Raw genomic sequence first — 21466 nt, 5'->3', positions numbered from 1 at the left:
CATCAATCCTACTCTCTCCAGGCGACCCCTCCCTTCCCTGATCACTTTGCATTGGTGAAGGGAGGGCCTGAGTGAAGTGCCTTTCTAAGCCCTTGGAGGATGACTGATTTATGGATTGTCTTCTTCATGACTCTTGTCTTACATCACAAGGGTAAGCAAGACTGTTTTTAAATCACTGGAGCAAAGAAACTTTGTTTTTAAAATTGATTTGCTATAGTGTGTTTTTTGCCATCCGAGTGCTTGGAACGGAACCCATGTGAATAATGAGGCTCAACCTGTATTATCCGTTTAACGTACATCTGTAACAGTTTATTTTGTAATAGCTGTCAAACAAGCTTTGAAAGTGGGGATGAAGCTCTCCTGTGTAGTAGAGCTTGGAAGACAAGACAATATATTGTGTGTTTATAATCAATATTGTCAATTTGTTATAAACCTGGGTGTTATGCTCAGTAAATCTATAATACCTGCCATATAATCATCAGTAAATTGCAGTCTTTGGTAACACAATTCCCAGTAACTGAAGCTCTTTCTTCTTGATTTGCAGGGTCTCCTAGGACTTTATCGAGGTTATAAAAGCACGGTATTAAGAGAGGTAATACATTCTCTTATTATTATTATTTCAGTGATGACGTATGCCAGTGAACTTCCTTGATGCGTTTTCTCTGCGTACCACATCCAACAAGTTATGGTAGAATTGCAACTGAAACAAAATAGAGGAATTGTAAAACCTTAGTTCTCCTGCTCCTCATTACCTGACCAATGAGGAGGAAGGACCAGATCAGATGTCCCTGATTCTACTCCTCTTTTTCTCTTGTTTTCGACAGTCTTTTGAGTGAACATTGTTGTCGCTCTGACTTCCTTTTCAGCACTGCTGGGGGAAAGGAGTGCTTGGTTTGGGTGGAGAGGGAAGGACCAGTAGACAAGGGAATTGCAGAAGAATGAGAAGGCTTCTTTGCACTTGTTGCTCACCTAAGAAGTGGAAAGGTTTCTGGCCTTGCTTATCTTGATCCTGTCTTGAAGCAGGGGTCCTGCCATATGTATCCATTAGGCAAGACCCCCATGCTTAGGCGAGGGCCGCTCCCATCTTATCACTGTGGCAGAAGCGGGCATCAAAGGGAGAGGAACATCTAGGTAAATTGAGAACCATCCCTTGAAAGTCTGTTTGCAAGGCTGCCAGTATTTCCATCCATTCAGATCTTGTCCCTACAGTATACTGTATTGGGAATAAAGAATATTAATGATATGCTGCCATTTTTGAGACAACAGTGGAGTGAAGCACTCTGCTGTTCCTTATCTAGGCATTATGTTCATTAGCTACCTGGCAAAGAAATGAATTAAACTAATTAGGGTTTAATTAAAAAAATCATTTCATCTCTAGCTCAAATTTAAGCTAGCTATTTTAACTTCCAGAAGAACTAAGATCGTGCAGAAGAGTTGAGCTGGTACCCTCAAAGCACTTTTGTTTGGCATGTAGCCATTTTTGCACGGTTCATGGGCTATTGACTTTACTTGCCAATAACATGGAATAAACCCAGTGGGGATGAAACTGGGCAGAAGGAAAGGCAGAGATGGAAGTCTGATTTGGGAGACAAGAGATTTGCTTCAGAATTATGACTTAGTTTGGAGCAGCTAAAAGTCTTCCTTCCTCTAGGATTTTTTGTTCTTATTTTTCAGCCCTGGAATGAATTTGACCTGTTTTCGTAAGGCACATTGTGATGTACTTGCCATGGAAGATGTGCCATTGCTGACTTTAGTACGGGGTGTGAGGGAGAGCAGGATTCGGCAGGTTTTAAGTTCCTATGGTGCTCATGAACAAAATCACATGGGGAAAGAAATGTTGGAACTGTCATTGCAAAGCACTGGGATAGTTTAATGCTCACAGGGCAGGGTGACCAGATGTCATAACTGCAAAAGAGGACAAGGTACCCCAAAATGTAGCACATTCAAGAAAAATGTAGGACATGACAAAATAAAAGCTAAAATAACTCATATTGATTTGGTTAATTTAACATCCGAGACAGCAACTTACTGAAAAAATAAAAAAATAGTTCAGACTTGTTAGCTAACAGGGATTTTGTGGCTGGTTAAGAGGGAAAAAAAGAATATCTTGTATATATTCACAAAATTCTTTTGCCTTCCTTCTCTTTTCCTTATGGGTGTGTAGGGTTTGGAAGAACAAGGCAATAGGAAAATGATGAATCTGCAAACTTACTTTGCATTAGAAAAGCAGCATGCAATAAAGTATCAATAACAAAATAAAAGCATCTCCTGACGCAATTGACAAATGCTAAATTTATATTATTGTTTAAAGTAAACAGATGCAAAACAAATCTACAAATTGATGCAAAATTGATGCAACAGATGCAAAATAAATCTACAAATTGAAAACTGATGTTCCATGAATTTAGTATTTTTCAATGTCTTGCTGATTTTAGGGTTATGACTCTGTAAAGAGCTTCAGTGCAAAGGGCCATTAATGAAGAGCGCAACCAAACATCGTGTTGAGCTGGTGCAGCCCTCTGCACATGCTCCTGAGTGTCACAAATGTGCCATAAAGCATGTTTGCGCCAACTCAGGTGCAGGTCACACCAGCACAAGGGTGTGTGCTGGCCTGCTGGTGCCAGATCTTGTCCCTGGGCCAGCTAAGGCAGGTAGGTTTGCACCGGGTGGCTCAGGGGATGGGAGGGGGCGTATTGCACACCAGTAAAGTTGCAAAAATGTTCCCATGGTGTAATATGTTAGGGCTATCATAATATAGAAGGGATATTTAAATATGGTGGGATTATAAAAGAAAAGAACAAATGACCAGTGGTTCTCAAACTTTTAGCATTGGAATCCACTTTTTAGAATGACAATCTGTTTGGGACCCGCGGAAAGTGATGTCATGAACCTGTAAGTGATGTCATGGCCAGTAGTGACATAATCAAACAGGAAGTGCTTTCCTGAGAATGCAGCAAGTACTGAAATTGCCCATGGCAAGCACCATTGTGCCATTTTCCTTAAATAGGCAGGCTATAAATAAATTAAAATGAATAATTATAAATATTTAAAGTAAAACAAATAATTAGCAAGGGGATATGAGAAGGGAAAGCCAGCTCTATTCCACCAAGTGAATTCTCTCTGTAGCCTGCCTGCAATAATCTCAAGCCACCCCCCCCCAAAAAAATCAGTAAGATTTTCAGCCCTACCCAGTGCCCAGTTCAATTTTAAGTTCTTATATTTGAGCCAGTTCAGTGTGGTTTGACAAATACTTCTATTGTTGTTTCAAGTCGTTTTTGCAACTGTTTTTTTTTTCAGAAGCTTAGTGTGTCTTTTTTACCTTCATGCATTTAGATCAGATGGTGATGCTTACCTCAGACTGAAATGAAGTGACAATGGTTTGGTAATATGTAAATACTGTTCAGTATAATACTAAGAAATTCCGCATGTAGTATGGTTCTAGGAACTGGGGAATGTCAATGTGTCATCCTTTGTTGTAGCACCTGTCACTGTCTCAAAAATTAGTTATTTGTGTGAAGAGATGTCACCTGCTTTTCTCAGACATAACCCCCATGATAGCTTCATCCTGTACGTATTTTCTGCCCCACTAAGCACGTGTTTCTCGTTGAGATTTCATCTGGTTGCAGGCAAAAAAAGGGCAATGAGCCTTTTTGATTTCTCTGAGGGGTACTGAATAAATGAATAACTGTGGCTGCCAAGGAATGCTGATTTTTTTCTCCCTTTCTATTTTTTTTCTTGCATGGTAACAGATAGATCAAACATACGATTACAATGAGATACTATTTTCTCTTAAAAATATGTTTTGACATGTGTCAGGGTGGTAATTAATTTCCAGGAGGGCCTCTTAGCACCGTATGTGACCCTGCTGAGTAAACTTTGTTTACTTGAAATGGCAACACTTTCTTGAAAATTTAATTGGGGCCCTTTCCATTATGTGTATTCATATAAGTTCCTTCAGAACCAATTTCGGCTGAAATATTGCTTTCTCTCTCTCTGTCTCTTGGAGCGTCTGCCTTGATAGAATGAATGACAAATTATTACTGAATGAAATGTGGCTTCACTTCAAAATGAAACAAATCAAAAATGATTAGCTGCTGTTCTTGTTTTTTTAAAGTGTCATGCTTTTAGCTGTGTGCTAACAGGCTTACATTTTTTGACACTAAATATTGCAATGTTGTGGGCAAGTATCTGTTAAATTGTTGGTCTGTGCAGAAGAAACCAATTAAGCACACAGCTGTGATAGCCATAGAACTCCACACTTATGCTGGACGTGTAATATAAGAATAAACAATACTATTTTCCCCCTCTGTCTTCAGGAAAAAGAATGTTTGTATTGGATGTGAGATGCAGTGTTAATTATTGGTTGTGACCCTTGTTGTTTTTACACACTGAGTCTAGAACGAGATGTGACAGGAGCTGCGCGGCTATTGTTGAAAATGAGCTACATCTCTCCCTCTTGATTTAATGTGTGGAGAAATAAAACATGACATGACATCATGGCAATCCAATTTTTCTCTCTCACACACCTCTACCCACCTCGCAAGCAACAGCTAATGAAGTGGTGCGGTAATTTGGGACATGGTGACCTCACATCGTGTGTCTTGCAGTTTGAAATGTGACTGAAAATAAAAAAGGGGGGATATGGTGTTATCTCATGTGGCAATAGCCACACAGCTTTTATCTTATCCAGTTCTAACTGTAACACCACTTGTATCAGTTTTTAAGGCTTAATTTTTTCACATCTCTGAGCTGATAATGCATTTATGAACCAATGTGGTGTCATGGTGTCATTAAGTATGGGTCTTTGCTTGGGAGGCTTGGATTCAAATTGTTACTTGGCCATGAAACTTACTGGCCAGGGGCTTTGTTAATCTAACCTACCTCACAAAGTTTGAGCTCCTTAGAGGAGGGTCAAGGTGAAAATGGTAGATATGGTACCCTGGTTAATTCAGAAGCTGACGTCGTGTTACTCGAGCCCATGCAGGCAGAACAGCGCAGAAAATAAGCTGGAGCAAGGGATGAAATGATAGGAGATTGTGCCATAAGCATAGGGAATCCCCATTGCATTAAAACAGGAAATTATGCCACAGCTCGTGCGAGTTTCTTGAATGAACAAAGTGAGAGGGGCTGTTGGGTGATATGTATCCATGTGGTGATGTAATTCGTAAGGTAAGCCACAGAGCAAAAATCTCCTTTCTGAACTTTTTTGCATACTTTTTGCAAAGTGCAATTAGACTGATAAGGCCAGTAGTATGGGAAGCTGCATATCCTTTGTGGTTTGGTGATGAGTTGGCCATGTCTGCAGCTCTTCTGCTGAAGGTCTATTCCAGTAAGCTGAGCCAGGCTTTTCAATTTCTGCAGAATTTGTTTTATTAACTATGACCAAGGAGAACATCTGTTAAAATTCCATTAGATTTAGTTCATGGGAAAAAGGGGATGGGAACGAGGGAATCCCTCTCCGATCCTGAATTTTCAGAGAGAGAGAGAGAGAGAGAGAGAGAGAGAGAGAGAGAGAGAGAGAGAGAGTTATGAAGCCAGCAGTCCTTTAACAGATGTCTGAAATTGACATGGTAATGAATGAGAATGTAGGATTTAAAAAAAAAAAAAAAGCACCCTTCATTGAATTCTATCTTTTACTGTAGAGTATATAATGATTTTCTCCATATATCAGTATTGTAATTAAGGTTGACAGAGTGCCTCTCATTTTCAATTGTTTGTTGCAGTGTTGCAAATCTGTAGAAGACACAGGTTTTTTCAGTTTCTTTTTTCCTTTCAACTTTTATGGGATTCTTATTTATTCAGAAATGTAATGAAAAGAAGACCTCTTGTCCCTGCTTTCTAGGCTATCATTGCCTCATTCAAACCCAGCATTTTTCCCTACTCTGCTTCAAAGGTACTTCTAGGACAACTGTTGTAAGAGAAGCTTTCAGTAATGTGACCCAGGCGGACTGGATGTTTGTGGTGTTGCTGCCATTTTGGCTGCCACCAGAGGTTAAGTTGTGAACCTCTACCATTCAAAGCTTGAATCGCTGTTATTGCTGAAGTTGAATTGTGATTCCATTGTAACATTCCTGGTTTACGTTAGCCCTTTTCATGTAACATATGTAAAATGATGGAAGGGGGGGGAAGCAGGATTGTGTCCAACCTGCACAAAATTCAGTTAACAGAACAGAGTTAATGTGCCTACAACTGGTGTATTGGAACGCTGCATTTTTCAAGGTTCCAGGTGCAAGTAGAGAATGTACGTGTGTACATTGTATGTGCAGTCAGGAACGCTGCATTTTTCAAGGTTCCAGGTGCAAGTAGAGAATGTACGTGTGTACATTGTATGTGCATTAATGCTGTTTTTTGACATTCAGTTGAATGTGTGAAAGTTGGGCATGGTCTCCCTCCCCCACTTTGTGCAAGGTCTCCCTCTCCTGCTCTGTGCATCCAACCTGTTCATTCATTTGTTGTATTAAAAAGGCTATGCTGACATTTTGAGTTGATCCCATGAGAATGCATGCTGGAAAGTGCTGCCAGAATGGATTATCTGTGTAACTTACCTTGGAATTGTCCTTCTGAGCCAGATCCTAGTTTTATCCTGCTTGAATCTTCTGGTCTTATGTTAAAACGGATAACCAGTTGAGACATCTGTTCACCACATGCATGCACTTGTGAGACAATTTTAAAAAAATATACGGTGTGTGCAGGAAGTGTTAGATAATTAACCTCAGGATCTACATCAGCAAATTTTGAAGGTGAATCTGACCTGCTTGCAGCACAGTTTTTCAATTGGTTCTTCTTGGAGTGTGTCATTTTCTCCCAATAGTCTGTTTGACCTCGCAAATAACTATTTTTGTGAGGTGATTTCCTGAATCTTACATGAAGCTTTCTTCAATTACTAACATCAACCTTCTTTATGAGAAGCACATTTCTTTTCTTTTTAAAAATGCATTGAGTTTGTCACTATAACACCTTTTTGTTGTGGGAAAATATATATGTGCTTGGAACAGACGCAGTGCTCAATGGAGGCGTAGGGGACAATGATCCTTGTTGCCCTGATCAAAATTAGATGCGCTCTCGGTATTTTTTTGGTCTCTATTTGTCAATCTCTTTATGGGTTGTTCCCATTTTCTGATGTGCTGGCAAAGCTGTGAACAGGATCAAGTGCTAGAGGCTTGATTATACTGGCAGGGTATCACCACTCATGTCATTCCACAGGTACTAAGGTACAGTCTAGTCCAGGGGTGTCCAAAGTTTTTGGCAGGAGGGCCACACTGTCTCTCTGACACGGTGTCAGGGGCCGGGGGGGGGGGGAGAATTAATTTACATTTAAAATTTGAATAAATTTACATAAGTTTACATAAATGAATATATTAAAGATGAACTTGTATGAATGAATGAAGGTCTTGCAATAGCTCATGGCCTATAAAAGGCCTTGCACAAAGCAAGGCCGGCCTTTCATTTGCTGCCACTACTGCATCACAGATGTGAAACAACAAGCAGTGGAGGGAGCCCTCATCCCACAGCTCACGCGAGAGATCAAACAGTTGCCCTCAAGCTGAGAGCAGTTGTGTTGGGCCAGTGTGGGTTCCAACAAATCTCTGGAGGGCCAGAGGCTCATTGGAGACTGGGGGCTCCCTGAGGGCCACATTGAGAGGCCTTGAGGGCTGCAAGTGGCCCCAGGGCCAGGGTTTGGGCACCCCTGGTCTAGCCCTAGCAAGGATGCAGGAGCTGTTGGTACTACTTTACTGTTCCTTACCATTGCATTAGGTTCAGTGCATGTAGTGCTGGTTGGGAAACAGACCTTTGAGAGGACTGCAGTGCAACTTCTGTAGGTGAAAAACCAGGTTTGTCAATATAGCCTGAGGGTCCAGTTCTATCCAACTTCCCAGTGCTGATGGTGGGTGTGTGAACCTACGCTCTTCCCAGGCTCCATCCAGCCTCCTCCCTGTCCCCTCCCTATTCCACCCCTTCCACTGCCTTTGTCCTGACCACCGTGCAAGCTTACTTGCTCTGGTGCGCATCTGGCAGCTGTCTTACCTGACCGCTCACCACTTGCAGCAGCGGCCAGGCTGTGCATGCTCACACAGCCACATTTGCCATAGCCGTAAAACTGTTTGCACTGGTGGAACACATGTCCCACCAGCTTAAATGGCCAATAAGATTGGACCATGAGTGGCCTCAGCAGCCTATTTTAGAAATCTGAGTCACTGGTGTTTGGTTTGCAAGACACCAGAATTTTAGCTTTCACCTGTTTTAGAAGCAGCCCTTTATGGCCTGCGGTTCATGGGCTAATTTAGCACATGCTCGGGTTGATGTGTGTCAGGGACCCCCAACCCAACCAGGGCCCTGACTTACCTTGAGGGGATGCCCCTGGAAGGGCAAGCCGGCCAACTGGTTGAGCCCCCAAGGAGAGCCCCCAAGCCTCTGTAGGGAGGGCTGCCGCTGTCAAACGTGGCTCTGCAAGACCCCGACAGGGACAAAAGGGGGACAACCCCAGGTAGAGGGGGAGAGCAGAGCAACTGGGGCAGGGGCTTGGACAGAGGCGCAAGAGGGCTGGGCAACCCCTCACCTGAGGGGCAAACTGAGAGGTATGGGGAAGGAAGAAAAAGGATGCTGGCCATAGAGCCTGGTGGGGCCAGGGGATTTCTCTTTAAGCCTCACTAGGAAGGAAGAGGCGGGGACAGGGAAGTCAGAGCTGGCCCTATAAAGAGGGAGAAGACCAGTGATGAACTGGCTGGCTGGAGAGAGGCGGTTTTCTCCACCCTTGCCCAAGACCAGAGCTACAGCTTCAATAGGGAGAAGGACCAGAGTGACACAAACCTCCTCCCCCTGCTACTATCTGAGGCCTTGCCCCAGGGTCGCTCTGGGATCCACCCCACTGAATCCAAACACCCCCACAATGTAGTAAGTAACATGTTGAAATCACCATTTTTGATGTTTTGATGGTGAGGTCACTGGGCATTTAAATGTGGTGTTACACTGCAGGCTTGTTACAGGGTTGGGATCCAGTATCTCTCTGGATCTCCTGGTGTGAAGGCAAAGTGTGTGGGAGAGAAGATTGGGGAGGCATTTCCTTTTTAATTTTTTTAAACATATACCTCCTGCTTATAATTTGATTTTCAGCCCATTTTGCAAATTACGCTATCAGAATATTAGATGCTTGAAAATGCAAGACTTAAGGGATTGTTCAAAATCAGAACTTGTTCTCTGTGAGCCAGGTTCCAGCGATTTGGCATTAAAACCAGTGCCACCCCTCTCTTTATGGGGGCTGTTTACAGTTCATGTGGCTGGAATCATGCCAGCATTGCACATGTGTGGTTCTCTGAGGCAACCAACATGCTGTTAGTGTATCCCCATGAATCATGTCATATTTTAAACAATTCTATAAAATGTCCCTTCAACCAGAATCCTAGGCAGGCAGGGCATCTGTTCTGTAAAGCCAAGTGCATGACGCCATATTTTTTTCATCTGCACTAGAAATTCTTCGTATATGGGATTGAAAGATGAATTTTCTTTGCTGGAGTAATTTTTGTCCTTGATTTAAATCTGTGGCAGGCTTCCAATTTTCTTCCATTTGTTCAGGTTCCAATTAAGTATCAAGGCACATTCACTTGTTTCATGCACCTTGCTTCTTTTTTAGAATTGGGGCCTTGGATGCCTGTCAAGCAATCAGCATTTTTGGGATTTCCAAGTAATTCAGGCAGACTACAACAACACTGAGAAAGGAATGTGGACGTGAAGGGTGGATTTGAACAGACAGTTCACCTGGGCAGATTGGGAGTTGAAACAGACTGGCAGTGTCTCTGAAAAATCTGTGTGGACGCTTCCTTTTAATAGGCTGTTCAGATGCAACACTAAGCCATGGGTTAGCTTTATGAGCATGAACCTTGCACACTCCTCTCTCATGCAGGTTTCTGGTTTGAGTCAAGCCATCATTTGTGACTTTGTCCAAACCCAGCAAATACTGACTTGCACAAATTATAGTTTTTCACAAGCCAGGTTTGCAGACCATGGGTTAATACTGGTTTGCATTCCTGCTTTGAGCAAACTATAGTCTGCCAGGTTTGGATGAAATAAGCAACCTTGGTGTCTGGGATTGCCTTTGGAGTGAGGGCAATCTGGGCTGCAGTCAGGATGGTATGTAGGCAGGTAAGAAGCTGAAGATTCTAGCTCTTTAAGCTTGCCAGTTAGCCCAGGAAAGTCACCAAAAGAGGGGGAGGTGGATGAACCTTATCTCCTTTCCTTGCCCTTGGTGAAAGGATTGTCTCCCTTCCACAGGCTATCCTTGTGGTGGGTCTCTTCCTCATCTACCCTTCGTTGTTGACTTTCAAGGGGAGAGAAAGTCCCAGGAGAAGTGTGGTACCTACTCCAGCCTTCCACCCCAATAACGCTGTGGTAAGCAGATACATGGCTTGATGCAAACCAGGAACAGAAGTCTCTAATCCTTGCATATTCAGGGAAGGGAAGATAGTGAAGGGGAGATTCAGCATTATATCTGAATGCAGCCAGTATGTTAAATGTGAGCATTTGCTGTCTTTGAGGGCTTTAAGCAAAATGCTGGAGCCTGGACAAATGTTGCCTGGATCTTATTCACACAGTGTTGGAAGAGTTGAGAATGTGCTCTCTTCATTCCCTCAGTGTGCCTGTAATCCCCGTCACCCATGTGTACAGCATCTGCCTGTACAGACAAACGTTTTTAAACTTGGGGCTCTCTCATTTTGATTTACTGGCTGAACCAAGGGCTGGGTTGAGCTGAATATGTTTTATATTACTTAAAAAACCTAAAAAAGCGGAAGCAGTGCAAGGTTATTCCGTAACACTAGAGGGAGCCCAGTGCCTGCATTTTTTCTCTGATGTGGTAAATGGAGCAAAGCTTTAATAATCACGAGAGAGCTTATCTTCTCTATTTTTTGGAGAAATCTGTTCAAGCAACCTTTTTCTTAACTTTGCCTTTTGCAGAAAAGCGTTCAGGGGTGAGGGTTTTAAAAATACAAATCTCCCTTGACTTTTTAAAATTTGGGTTATTGTGATTTATATCAGTTTGGGATCAGAATTCCAATTCCGTTGTTCTCCAGCGGTGAGCTAATTTAGTAGTCGTTGAACTTGCCTCACTTCGTAAGATAATTTAAATTGCCTAACTTTGGATGCTGTAGACCTAAAGGTTTCCCTAAAATCATTGATGGATATCCCTCTTAGTAAATATGCCTCAGGTCCCAAGTATGAGAATGCCATCCTGATGAGCACTACAGTGAATAAGCAGCTCCTTATAGTTTCAGTCTTAGAGTGCGATACCATAGTCTTTCGAGACTGAAGGTTGCCAACATGCATAGTTTCAGTGGTGTTAATATCTAAGCTGCAAAGCCACAAAGCAGGCTGCATCTATTGCATCCCTGGAGAAACGCTGGCCTAACTATATGCCAACTGAGTGGCCCATGTGGCTTCCTACTCCTGTCAGAGCATACCGCAGAGTCCTCTGCCCCTACCTTTTGAAGCACCTGTACTCCCTGTTTGCATCCCTTGCTTTAAATATAAAGGAACTTGCTTAGCCACGATGTGTTTGATGAATGTATGAGAGGGGAGGAACTGATGCTTGCTTTAAATAGGTAAGTGTACCATTTTGATCAGAATGAAACGCTAGAATTCTGACTTCTTCTACTTTAGATTGCAGGTGGGGGAGCATCTTAGAGTCCTTATGCAAAACAATTTTAGAATCCTGCCCCCTCTCCCCAATTTCTGCACATGGTATGCTCTTGCTAGTAAATCAGGGAGCGGTCTACTCTAAACTTTTCCTTCCACTTGGTTTACTACGTGCCTTGTGATTTATTTATTTTTTTGCATGGGGGAAGTATGAGCCCTCTCCCACCAGCAGTGAAAGAGTCCAGAATCTGGCCAGCCCACGCTGGGTTAATTCAGGGAAATTGTAATGACTGAAAGATAGGTTGATATAAAGAAGGGAATTTTGTTAGTAGTTTTTGTTACTTTTTCCCATACCTGAATGTCCACTGTGTACTTCATTGGGGTTTATGGGACTCACAGAAAGAACAGAAGCGCATAGTACCCTTTTGAAGCACCATCTTCAATTTGCTTAAGCAGGTGCTTATGCTTACCACACAAGCCCAGAGAAGTTCAGAATGAGAGCGCTCATACTAATAACACAGGCCTACAAAATTGAGGGTCAGAAAAGTTTTTCCCAAACTTTATGGTGATTGGATATGTATTTGGGGTGCCGATTCCCAAAATGGCATCTGTTTTGTCCTATCACATCTAGTTTTGGAGACACAGCATAACCTTTTTAGTGAATGGTTCAAGCAGCTTCCTCATGAGGAAGCCATAGACCAACAGGCCTTGCTGAGGGAGAGTCAGCATGGCTTCTGTAAGGGTAAGTCTTGCCTCACAAACCTTATAGAATTCTTTGAAAAGTTCAACAGGCATGTGGATGCGGGAGAACCCGTGGACATTATATATCTGGACTTTCAGAAGACGTTTGACACGGTCCCTCACCAAAGGCTACTGAAAAAACTCCACAGTCAGGGAATTAGAGGACAGGTCCTCTCGTGGATTGAGAACTGGTTGGAGGCCAGGAAGCAGAGAGTGGGTGTCAATGGGCAATTTTCACAATGGAGAGAGGTGAAAAGCGGTGTGCCCCAAGGATCTGTCCTGGGACCGGTGCTTTTCAACCTCTTCATAAATGACCTGGAGACAGGGTTGAGCAGTGAAGTGGCTAAGTTTGCAGACGACACCAAACTTTTCCAAGTGGTAAAGACCAGAAGTGATTGTGAGGAGCTCCAGAAGGATCTCTCCAGACTGGCAGAATGGGCAGCAAAATGGCAGATGCGCTTCAATGTCAGTAAGTGTAAAGTCATGCACATTGGGGCAAAAAATCAAAACTTTAGAAATAGGCTGATGGGTTCTGAGCTGTCTGTGACAGATCAGGAGAGAGATCTTGGGGTGGTGGTGGACAGGTCGATGAAAGTGTCGACCCAATGTGCGGTGGCAGTGAAGAAGGCCAATTCTATGCTTGGGATCATTAGGAAGGGTATTGAGAACAAAACGGTTAGTATTATAATGCAGTTGTACAAATCGATGGTAAGGCCACACCTGGAGTATTGTGTCCAGTTCTGGTCGCCGCGTCTCAAAAAAGACATAGTGGAAATGGAAAAGGTGCAAAAGAGAGCGACTAAGATGATTACGGGGCTGGGGCACCTTCCTTATGAGGAAAGGCTACGGCGTTTGGGCCTCTTCAGCCTAGAAAAGAGACGCCTGAGGGGGGACATGATTGAGACATACAAAATTGTGCAGGGGATGGACAGAGTGGATAGGGAGATGCTCTTTACACTCTCGCATAGTACCAGAACCAGTGGACATCCACTAAAATTGAGTGTTGGGCGGGTTAGGACAGACAAAAGAAAATATTTCTTTACTCAGCGCGTGGTCGGTCTGTGGAACTCCTTGCCACAGGATGTGGTGCTGGCGTCTAGCCTAGACGCCTTTAAAAGGGGATTGGACGAGTTTCTGGAGGAAAAATCCATTATGGGGTACAAGCCATGGTGTGTATGCGCAACCTCCTGATTTTGGGAATGGGTTAAGTCAGAATGCCAGATGTAGGGGAGAGCACCAGGATGAGGTCTCTTGTTATCTGGTGTGCTCCCTGGGGCATTTGGTGGGCCGCTGTGAGATACAGGAAGCTGGACTGGATGGGCCTATGGCCTGATCCAGTGGGGCTGTTCTTATGTTCTTATGTTCTTATGTGAGTATTTATGGGAGAGGGCAATAATATGATCAGAACGATCATGCTGTTACCATGGAGGAGGGTTTTTAAAAATTCCCTGGGGGTTGCTGTGGCTCTCTAAAGAGTCCAGGGAGCCTGTGATACCCTTTGTAGCCCTCCAAAAGGCTGTAAACTGGGGGACGGACCACTTTCAGTTTCACAACAAAAACAGGAAGTGGTTTTTTTTCCCCCTTTGTACAGCATTGTGGAGGTTCATGGAGGGCTGCAGAAGAGGTCACAGGCTCCCCAGACCCTCTGGAGAGCCATAGAAACTCCCAGGTAAGCGTAGAAAACTCTTCCCTCTCCAGCAGCAGCCTGATTGTCCCGATCATGTTGATGCCTGTGCCCTCTCCTCTCTGCACATACTTAAGGATGTAACACTGGCTGAGGCATCACACTGCCCCCATTTGGGAACCTCTGTCCTACAGGAAAAAAGCAGCCTGCACACTGGTACCTTATAGCACTACTAAACTAGTCAGACCAAGAGAAACTCCAGCATTCCAAATCAATCCAAAGTGGGCCAAAAGTTCCTATTTTGATAACTCCCAATCAGGGCTGTCAGAACTGGGAGAAACTGATCATTGGGCTGACTTTAATTATAACAGTCTCCTTGTACTTTTATATAACTTACCAACATGTTTCCTTGGCCTGCCTTCCACTTATTCACAAACTCTTTAAAACAAGTACCTCAGTAAGATTACACTGGCCAACACACATTTTACTTCCTTAAACATTACACCAATTCCTGGGTATATTTGGGGTGCCGATTCCAAAAATGGCATCTGTTTTGCCCTATCACATCTAGTTTTGGGGACACAGCATAGCCTCTTTAATGAATGGTTGAAGCAGCTTCCTCATGAGGAAGCCTACACCATGGAACATAAGAACATAAGAACAGCCCCACTGGATCAGGCCATAGGCCCATCTAGTCCAGCTTCCTGTATCTCACAGCGGCCCACCAAATGCCCCAGGGAGCACACCAGATAACAAGAGACCTCATCCTGGTGCTCTCCCCTACATCTGGCATTCTGACTTAACCCATTTCTAAAATCAGGAGGTTGCGCATACACATCATGGCTTGTACCCCATAATGGATTTTTCCTCCAGAAACTTGTCCAATCCCCTTTTAAAGGCGTCTAGGCTAGACGCCAGCACCACATCCTGTGGCAAGGAGTTCCACAGACCGACCACAAGCTGAGTAAAGAAATATTTTCTTTTGTCTGTCCTAACCCGCCCGACACTCAATTTTAGTGGATGTCCCCTGGTTCTGGTATTATGTGAGAGTGTAAAGAGCATCTCCCTATCCACTCTGTCCATCCCCTGCATAATTTTTTATGTCTCAATCATGTCCCCCCTCAGGCGTCTCTTTTCTAGGCTGAAGAGGCCCAAACGCCGTAGCCTTTCCTCATAAGGAAGGTGCCCCAGCCCCGTAATCATCTTAGTCGCTCTCTTTTGCACCTTTTCCATTTCCACTATGTCTTTTTTGAGACGCGGCGACCAGAACTGGACACAATACTCCAGGTGTGGCCTTACCATCGATTTGTACAACGGCATTATAATACTAACCGTTTTGTTCTCAATACCCTTCCTAATGATCCCAAGCATAGAATTGGCCTTCTTCACTGCCACCGCACATTGGGTCGACACTTTCATCGACCTGTCCACCACCACCCCAAGATCTCTCTCCTGATCTGTCACAGACAGCTCAGAACCCATCAGCCTATATCTAAAGTTTTGATTTTTTGCCCCAATGTGCATGACTTTACACTTACTGACATTGAAGCGCATCTGCCATTTTGCTGCCCATTCTGCCAGTCTGGAGAGATCCTTCTGGAGCTCCTCACAATCACTTCTGGTCTTTACCACTTGGAAAAGTTTGGTGTCGTCTGCAAACTTAGCCACTTCACTGCTCAACCCTGTCTCCAGGTCATTTATGAAGAGGTTGAAAAGCACCGGTCCCAGGACAGATCCTTGGGGCACACCGCTTTTCACCTCTCTCCATTGTGAAAATTGCCCATTGACACCCACTCTCTGCTTCCTGGCCTCCAACCAGTTCTCAATCCACGAGAGGACCTGTCCTCTAATTCCCTGACTGTGGAGTTTTTTCAGTAGCCTTTGGTGAGGGACCGTGTCAAACGCCTTCTGAAAGTCCAGATATATAATGTCCACGGGTTCTCCCGCATCCACATGCCTGTTGACCTTTTCAAAGAAGAGGCCTTACCATCAGCTCACAGCTTCCATAGGCTGGTCTTGTTGATCACTGTATACAGAAATCCAAGAGAAATATGGAGTGGACCCAGTATCCTTATACCGAGTCTGCCTTGCACTGCATGTTTTGATAGAATTTTTAATTTGATTGCATTTTGCTTTTGGACCTTGCAGCTGCTCATCTAATGTTTTTTTGCAGTATTGCTAGAAATGTCACTCCCAAATCGGCCTTTTCAGCCACACTAGACGCTGTTCCAGAACCACCTTTCAGAGCGCGATACCATAGTCTTTCGAGACTGAAGGTTGCCAACTACTGCTAGAAATGTCCTCTTGTTCAAGGAATTGTACACTTGTCTAGAGCTGCAGAGACCACAGTGAAAGCCACAAACCTACATACTTCTGAACCCTTGCAGATGACTGGCAACTGCTCATCTGCTCTGAGTGTGGGAGGATGGAGGCCAGAATGTGAAACCAGATCAGAAAGAAACATCTGAATGTTGTGGTTCTTGAAAGATAGAACCTTCTTTCAATTGTAAAAATCCCTCCGGGGATTTAAATAGCCTGCCTATGTAAACAGCCTTGAATAAAGTCTTGAATAAAGACCACGAAAGGCGGTATATAAATACCTGTATTATTATTATTATTGTTGTTATTGTTATTGTTGTTGTTGTTATTATCACCACCCTTTGAGACCTGCATGCTGGGAACAAGCTAAATGACTCAAGAAGGGTTTCATCATTGCTTACCAGGCTCCATATAGTCACTAATGACAGCCAGTTCACCAGCACCTTCTCCATGACATAACTGAAATATCTTGAATGGTATCAGTGGACTCGGTTTTTCTATATTGGTTGCTAGGCGGGTATCGTGTTCCATCTTCAAAACTGGTTTGTACAGCTTCAAAACCTCATTGGTTGCCCATGTGCACTAGAACCTGTTGAGCAATTGTAGTTTCAGGCTTCTAAAAATTATCTTTGAAAATAATAGCTCATAAGCTGTAATGAGCAGTAATTCCCTGGAAGCTGATTTGGCCTTTTTAATGCAATCTAAAGCACCCTTTGTTAAAACATTAGCCAGCAAATTAGCCGCTAAACACTGGTGGTAATCTGGCTTTGAAAGCCAACTTTTTAATTATATGCCCACAGTGAAGCTGTTTTTGGAAGCTGCTAATTTGCAACAAAGAAATGTTTTGAGATGGTGTGTTGCTTGAGTAATGTTACTAGTTTCCATCAGAAACAATTAAACTGATAAATGGATTTGCATTTTAAAACTAATTTGAAGTGCTCCTGTTTTCCTGAGGCAAGTCTGTCCACTTTAAGGGCTGTTTTCAATGGACTTTCTGTGGCACAGTATTTTAACTATGCTGCTAGCAGTTCCTCTCTGGGTAGGTTGTTCAAATGGGCTTCTTGGTATGGAGTATTGGTAGCCTCTTCCTGTCTTGCTGTGTGCCTGGTTGTTGAATACGTGGTTATGCCTGTCTCTTCCAGTTTTATTTTCCTCTTCAAGTCCTCTTTGCACTGTACTTGTAAGAAACGCTGATTGCATTCGACTCCACAAGTTTGGGTTTCATGCTCTGTTGAGACACGCTGAACTGTTTTCAACTCGAGACAGTTAGCAAGTGCTGGTGGTAAATCTCTCATCGCAGACGTCACTGCCACCTGCTGAGGTTGATGGAAAGTTTGAACCGAAACACTAAAGTTGCTCAGTTTCTGGTGAGCTGTTGCATAGGGTTCAGAATAGGGTTCAGAAATGTCCTAAATCTTGCACACGCACGTGAGCTGCCCGGGCAAGGAAAGCAACGGATTTCCTGTATAGTTTCAGGCACATTTGCAGACATGGAATTCATCTCCTCGTTTACAGAATTCTCATTTTTTCTTCCAGTCCCAGTATGTCTGATAGCATAGCCTACCAAAATGGCTGGACAATACCAGCACGATCACAGATATCACTAGAAGACAGAGATCTCCAAGTCTGACCACAAGAACTGTCAGCACTGACTTGCTCTCTAATGTCACCAGCTGCCAAACATTGAATTCCACAACTGGTAAATTTCTTCCAGAAGGAGCTAAAGAGAAGAGCATTGCTCACTGTGTTTTGCTAACATCGCATAATCTTTATAAAATTGAGTCTATGGTGGTGCTCTTTCAGGATAATTATATAGAAGAATAAACACCTTTTGTCTTGGAATGTGCAATAACCTTCTTACTGGGGTGTTTCTCCCAGATCCCCATCACAGATGTCTACACCTCCCCCCCCCCTTTTCTCTTCCTTTCCCTTCATCCCTTTTCTTTACTCTGCAAGAAAGGATCACAGCCATCAAAATTGGCAAGCGTTAAGCATGATAATTAGTTCAATACACTGACCAATTCTCTGAATTACAAGTTCAAAGAAACATGTGGACATGGATGAAATCAGATTTTGGCATTTCTCACTCTGATTGTTCCAGGACACTTGGAGCTTCTTTGATCTGTACATAACTGATGGGTTTTAATGCCTGGCTCAAAATACTTCAAACACGTTTTGCAAAAGTTTCATTTTTAGTCTTAGAGTTAATTTTATCTTAAAGCTTTGAACCATATTAATGAAGTTATTCATTTTTGTGTGTGTGTGATTTTAAGGCATACTTACATAAAAGGAAGAAATTAAAAAACTTTTCATTCTTGGTTGTTATACAGGCCCAACACATGCATGCATGTGTGTATGTGTGTCTACAACATTTTGTAATTTTTTGGGCTTCAGTATCATAACCCTTATGGTAAGTTCTGAAGAAATGTATTTTTTTAAATTAGATTTTAATCTTGCCCCTTCTACATGGGGCTCAATGTAACACCTCATGATCCTCTCTCTCAAACTTTGTGCTGAAACTGATTAGCCCAAGTGGATCGCAAGAAGATTTAAACGCAGGTCTCCTCAATCATAAATCTCCCTTTTGAACAATGTTCAATGAATGAGTAGAATGTAGCTCTTTGGCCCTACATGTTTAGCAGAAAGTGTAAACATGGCTTTATATGCATGCAATTGTCCATATCTCTGTTCTTCCGTACAGTCAGAAACCCGGTCAAATGTTCCTTTCCATTTCTCAAGTAACACTTTTTCAAGATGACAGCAGGGCTACAGGCTAACACTCCAGCCCAGCAATTTTCAACCATTGTGCTGCAGTACACTGGTGTGCCGCGAATGGTCCACAGGTGTGCTGTGGGAGTTTGGGGAGAGTCATTTATTAGTAGGGCCATTGGGGGTGTGAGTTCCCTAACATAATTCTGGAGTTTGCCACTACAGGTAGTAGTATTGGGGCAAAACTAGACATGCCTTTAAGTTATTGGCCCTGGTGTGCTCCCCCTAGTGGAGTAGCTAGTGAAGGGTGGGGGGGCGGTCCCCCTCAGGTACAAGCCTGGGGGAGGTGACACCACAAATGCCCCAACATTGCTAACATCGCGGCGGTTATGAGTACCCCCTCATGCTATATACTGTTCGATGCGAAATTTCTTGCAGAATGCGATGCAAAACACCGGAGTAAAATATCTCATTTCCTTCAAAAGGTATGGCTAAAAAAATCAGAAAACAAAAAATGCATGGAGCCCCCTATGGAAAGTGAAACCGATCCATGTCGCGCATTTACTCACAAGTAGGCGAATGTGCCATAGTCTGTCAGAAAGGATAGGCTAAGAGGAATCCAAGGACACTAGAGTGGTTCCTATCCAATGAAAGTAGCACCCCAAGAAAGAGGTCCCTCCCTCCAAGCACATGAATGTACCGAGCCCTATGGAAAGCGAAAGTAAGCCACACGATCGTGTTTACTCATGAGTAAGCAAACGTGCCTTGGTTGCTGGTCAAGTCAGGCAAAGGTGAATGCAAGGCAAGCTGCATGGTCCCAATCTGATGAAAGTGGATCTCAACAAATGCTCCAGAAGGTGGCACCCCCCCAAAAAGAATAAAACAGAGACTTGAGCTGGTAAGGTGGGCACTGGGGAGGGCTGAAAATCTCACTGATTTTTTTGTGGGGGGATGTTATTGCATGCAGGCTGCAGAGAAAATTCACTTGGTGAAACAGGGCTTATAATTCCCCTTATTGAATTACCTGTTTTTCTTTATTTATAATTTTATTTTGCTTGATGATGTCACTTCCAGCCATGACATCACTTCCGGTGGGTCCTGGACAGATTGTCATTCTAAAAAGTGTTTCCCAGTGTTAAAAGTTTGAGAACCACTGCCTTAACTCAAAACAGGCTAATGAGACATTGGGCGGGGGGGTGACATGGGGGGTGACACCCTAGTGCAGTGTTTCTCAAACTGCAGGTTGGGACCCACTGGATGGGTCATGAGCCAATTTCAGGTGGGTCCCCATCCATGTCAATATTTTATTTTTACTATATTAGACTTGATGCTACCATGTATGTGACTGCTTTTGGGGAAATGTTACAGACGTGTACTTTTATCAAGCTGCTACGTATATTCTTTTAACAATGACAGTAAATGGGATTTATCCCTGGGTAAATGTGAGCAAGATTGCAGCCTAGGATTGTTAAAAATTTTCCTGCTTTATGCTGTCACTTCAGATCATGACATCACTTCTGGTGGGTCCTGACAGATTCTCATTCTAAAAAGTGGGTCCTGGTGCTAAATGTGTGAGAACCACTGCCCTAGTGATTATGATTCTGGTAATCATGGCTTTTAGGAATAATACCATCATGTTATATACCATTTGATGCAGAATTTCATCCATTGCATATGGGGAAATATTCACTGGATTTATTTTCTGGCCATTATTATTCATTTCATGTCATGACTGTTATCAGTCTCACCTACCTCACAGGGTTGTTGTGAGGACAAAATAAGGGGAGGAACCATGTACACCACCCTGAGCTGCTTAGAGGAAGGGTGCTATATAAAAATGTGAATCAATCAATCAATAATATAATGAATAATGAATAATGAATAATGAATTAATTATGTTGTATGGGGTGACAAAAATTTATGGGCCCTGGGTGTCAAATGACCCAGCTACGCCTCTGCTCCCCCCTACCCATGTGTGCAGGGAGCTTGATCTAGATTGGGACTGCTGCAAGGGAAGAAAGGGCTTTAACTCAACTGCAGTTTTTTGATTTACATCTGTCACCTCTGCTTAGGATAATGCAGAAGCACCTTGCTGGTTGCATTCTGTGCATGGAAGAAAGTTACTACATGTGGTAACCCTCTTCTCTTTAGTACCTGTGCATGCATTCTTCTAACAAACGGTAAACTCTTACACTGCCCAGTACATGTTTTGCACTGAACATCACTCCGATAGAGCTGCTTGTAAAAGCATGCATAAATCAGAGCCTTGAAGTATATGCACGCCTATGGTGGCGGGGGGACGACGATGACGGACATCCCTGTTCCTGTGTGGTCATATCTAACCTTGACTTAAGTTGTGCCTTTAAAACTAACTTAAGATCACTGATTGTAAATTGCCCTGAGCACAGGTGTCTTGTAGAAGAGCTACCAATTATTTAAATGAATGGT

At 43.2% G+C, this 21466-nt stretch overlaps 1 protein-coding gene across 5 annotated transcripts in view; it reads left to right on the top strand.

Moving 5' to 3' along the window:
- The window catches only part of SLC25A26 (solute carrier family 25 member 26), a 132058-nt gene that overhangs the window by 29074 nt on the left and 81518 nt on the right, over positions 1-21466 (top strand). For all 5 annotated transcript variants that reach the window (XM_066617271.1, XM_066617269.1, XM_066617270.1 and 2 more), the window contains one exon: positions 545-592. In XM_066617271.1, coding sequence (XP_066473368.1) covers positions 545-592 — 48 coding nt within the window. The remainder of the gene's footprint in view (positions 1-544; positions 593-21466) is intronic.

The sequence above is a fragment of the Tiliqua scincoides genome, chromosome 2, assembly GCF_035046505.1.
Source record: "Tiliqua scincoides isolate rTilSci1 chromosome 2, rTilSci1.hap2, whole genome shotgun sequence".
NCBI classification, from domain to species: Eukaryota; Metazoa; Chordata; class Lepidosauria; order Squamata; family Scincidae; genus Tiliqua; species Tiliqua scincoides.
This window is presented reverse-complemented; position numbering and strand designations above follow the sequence as displayed.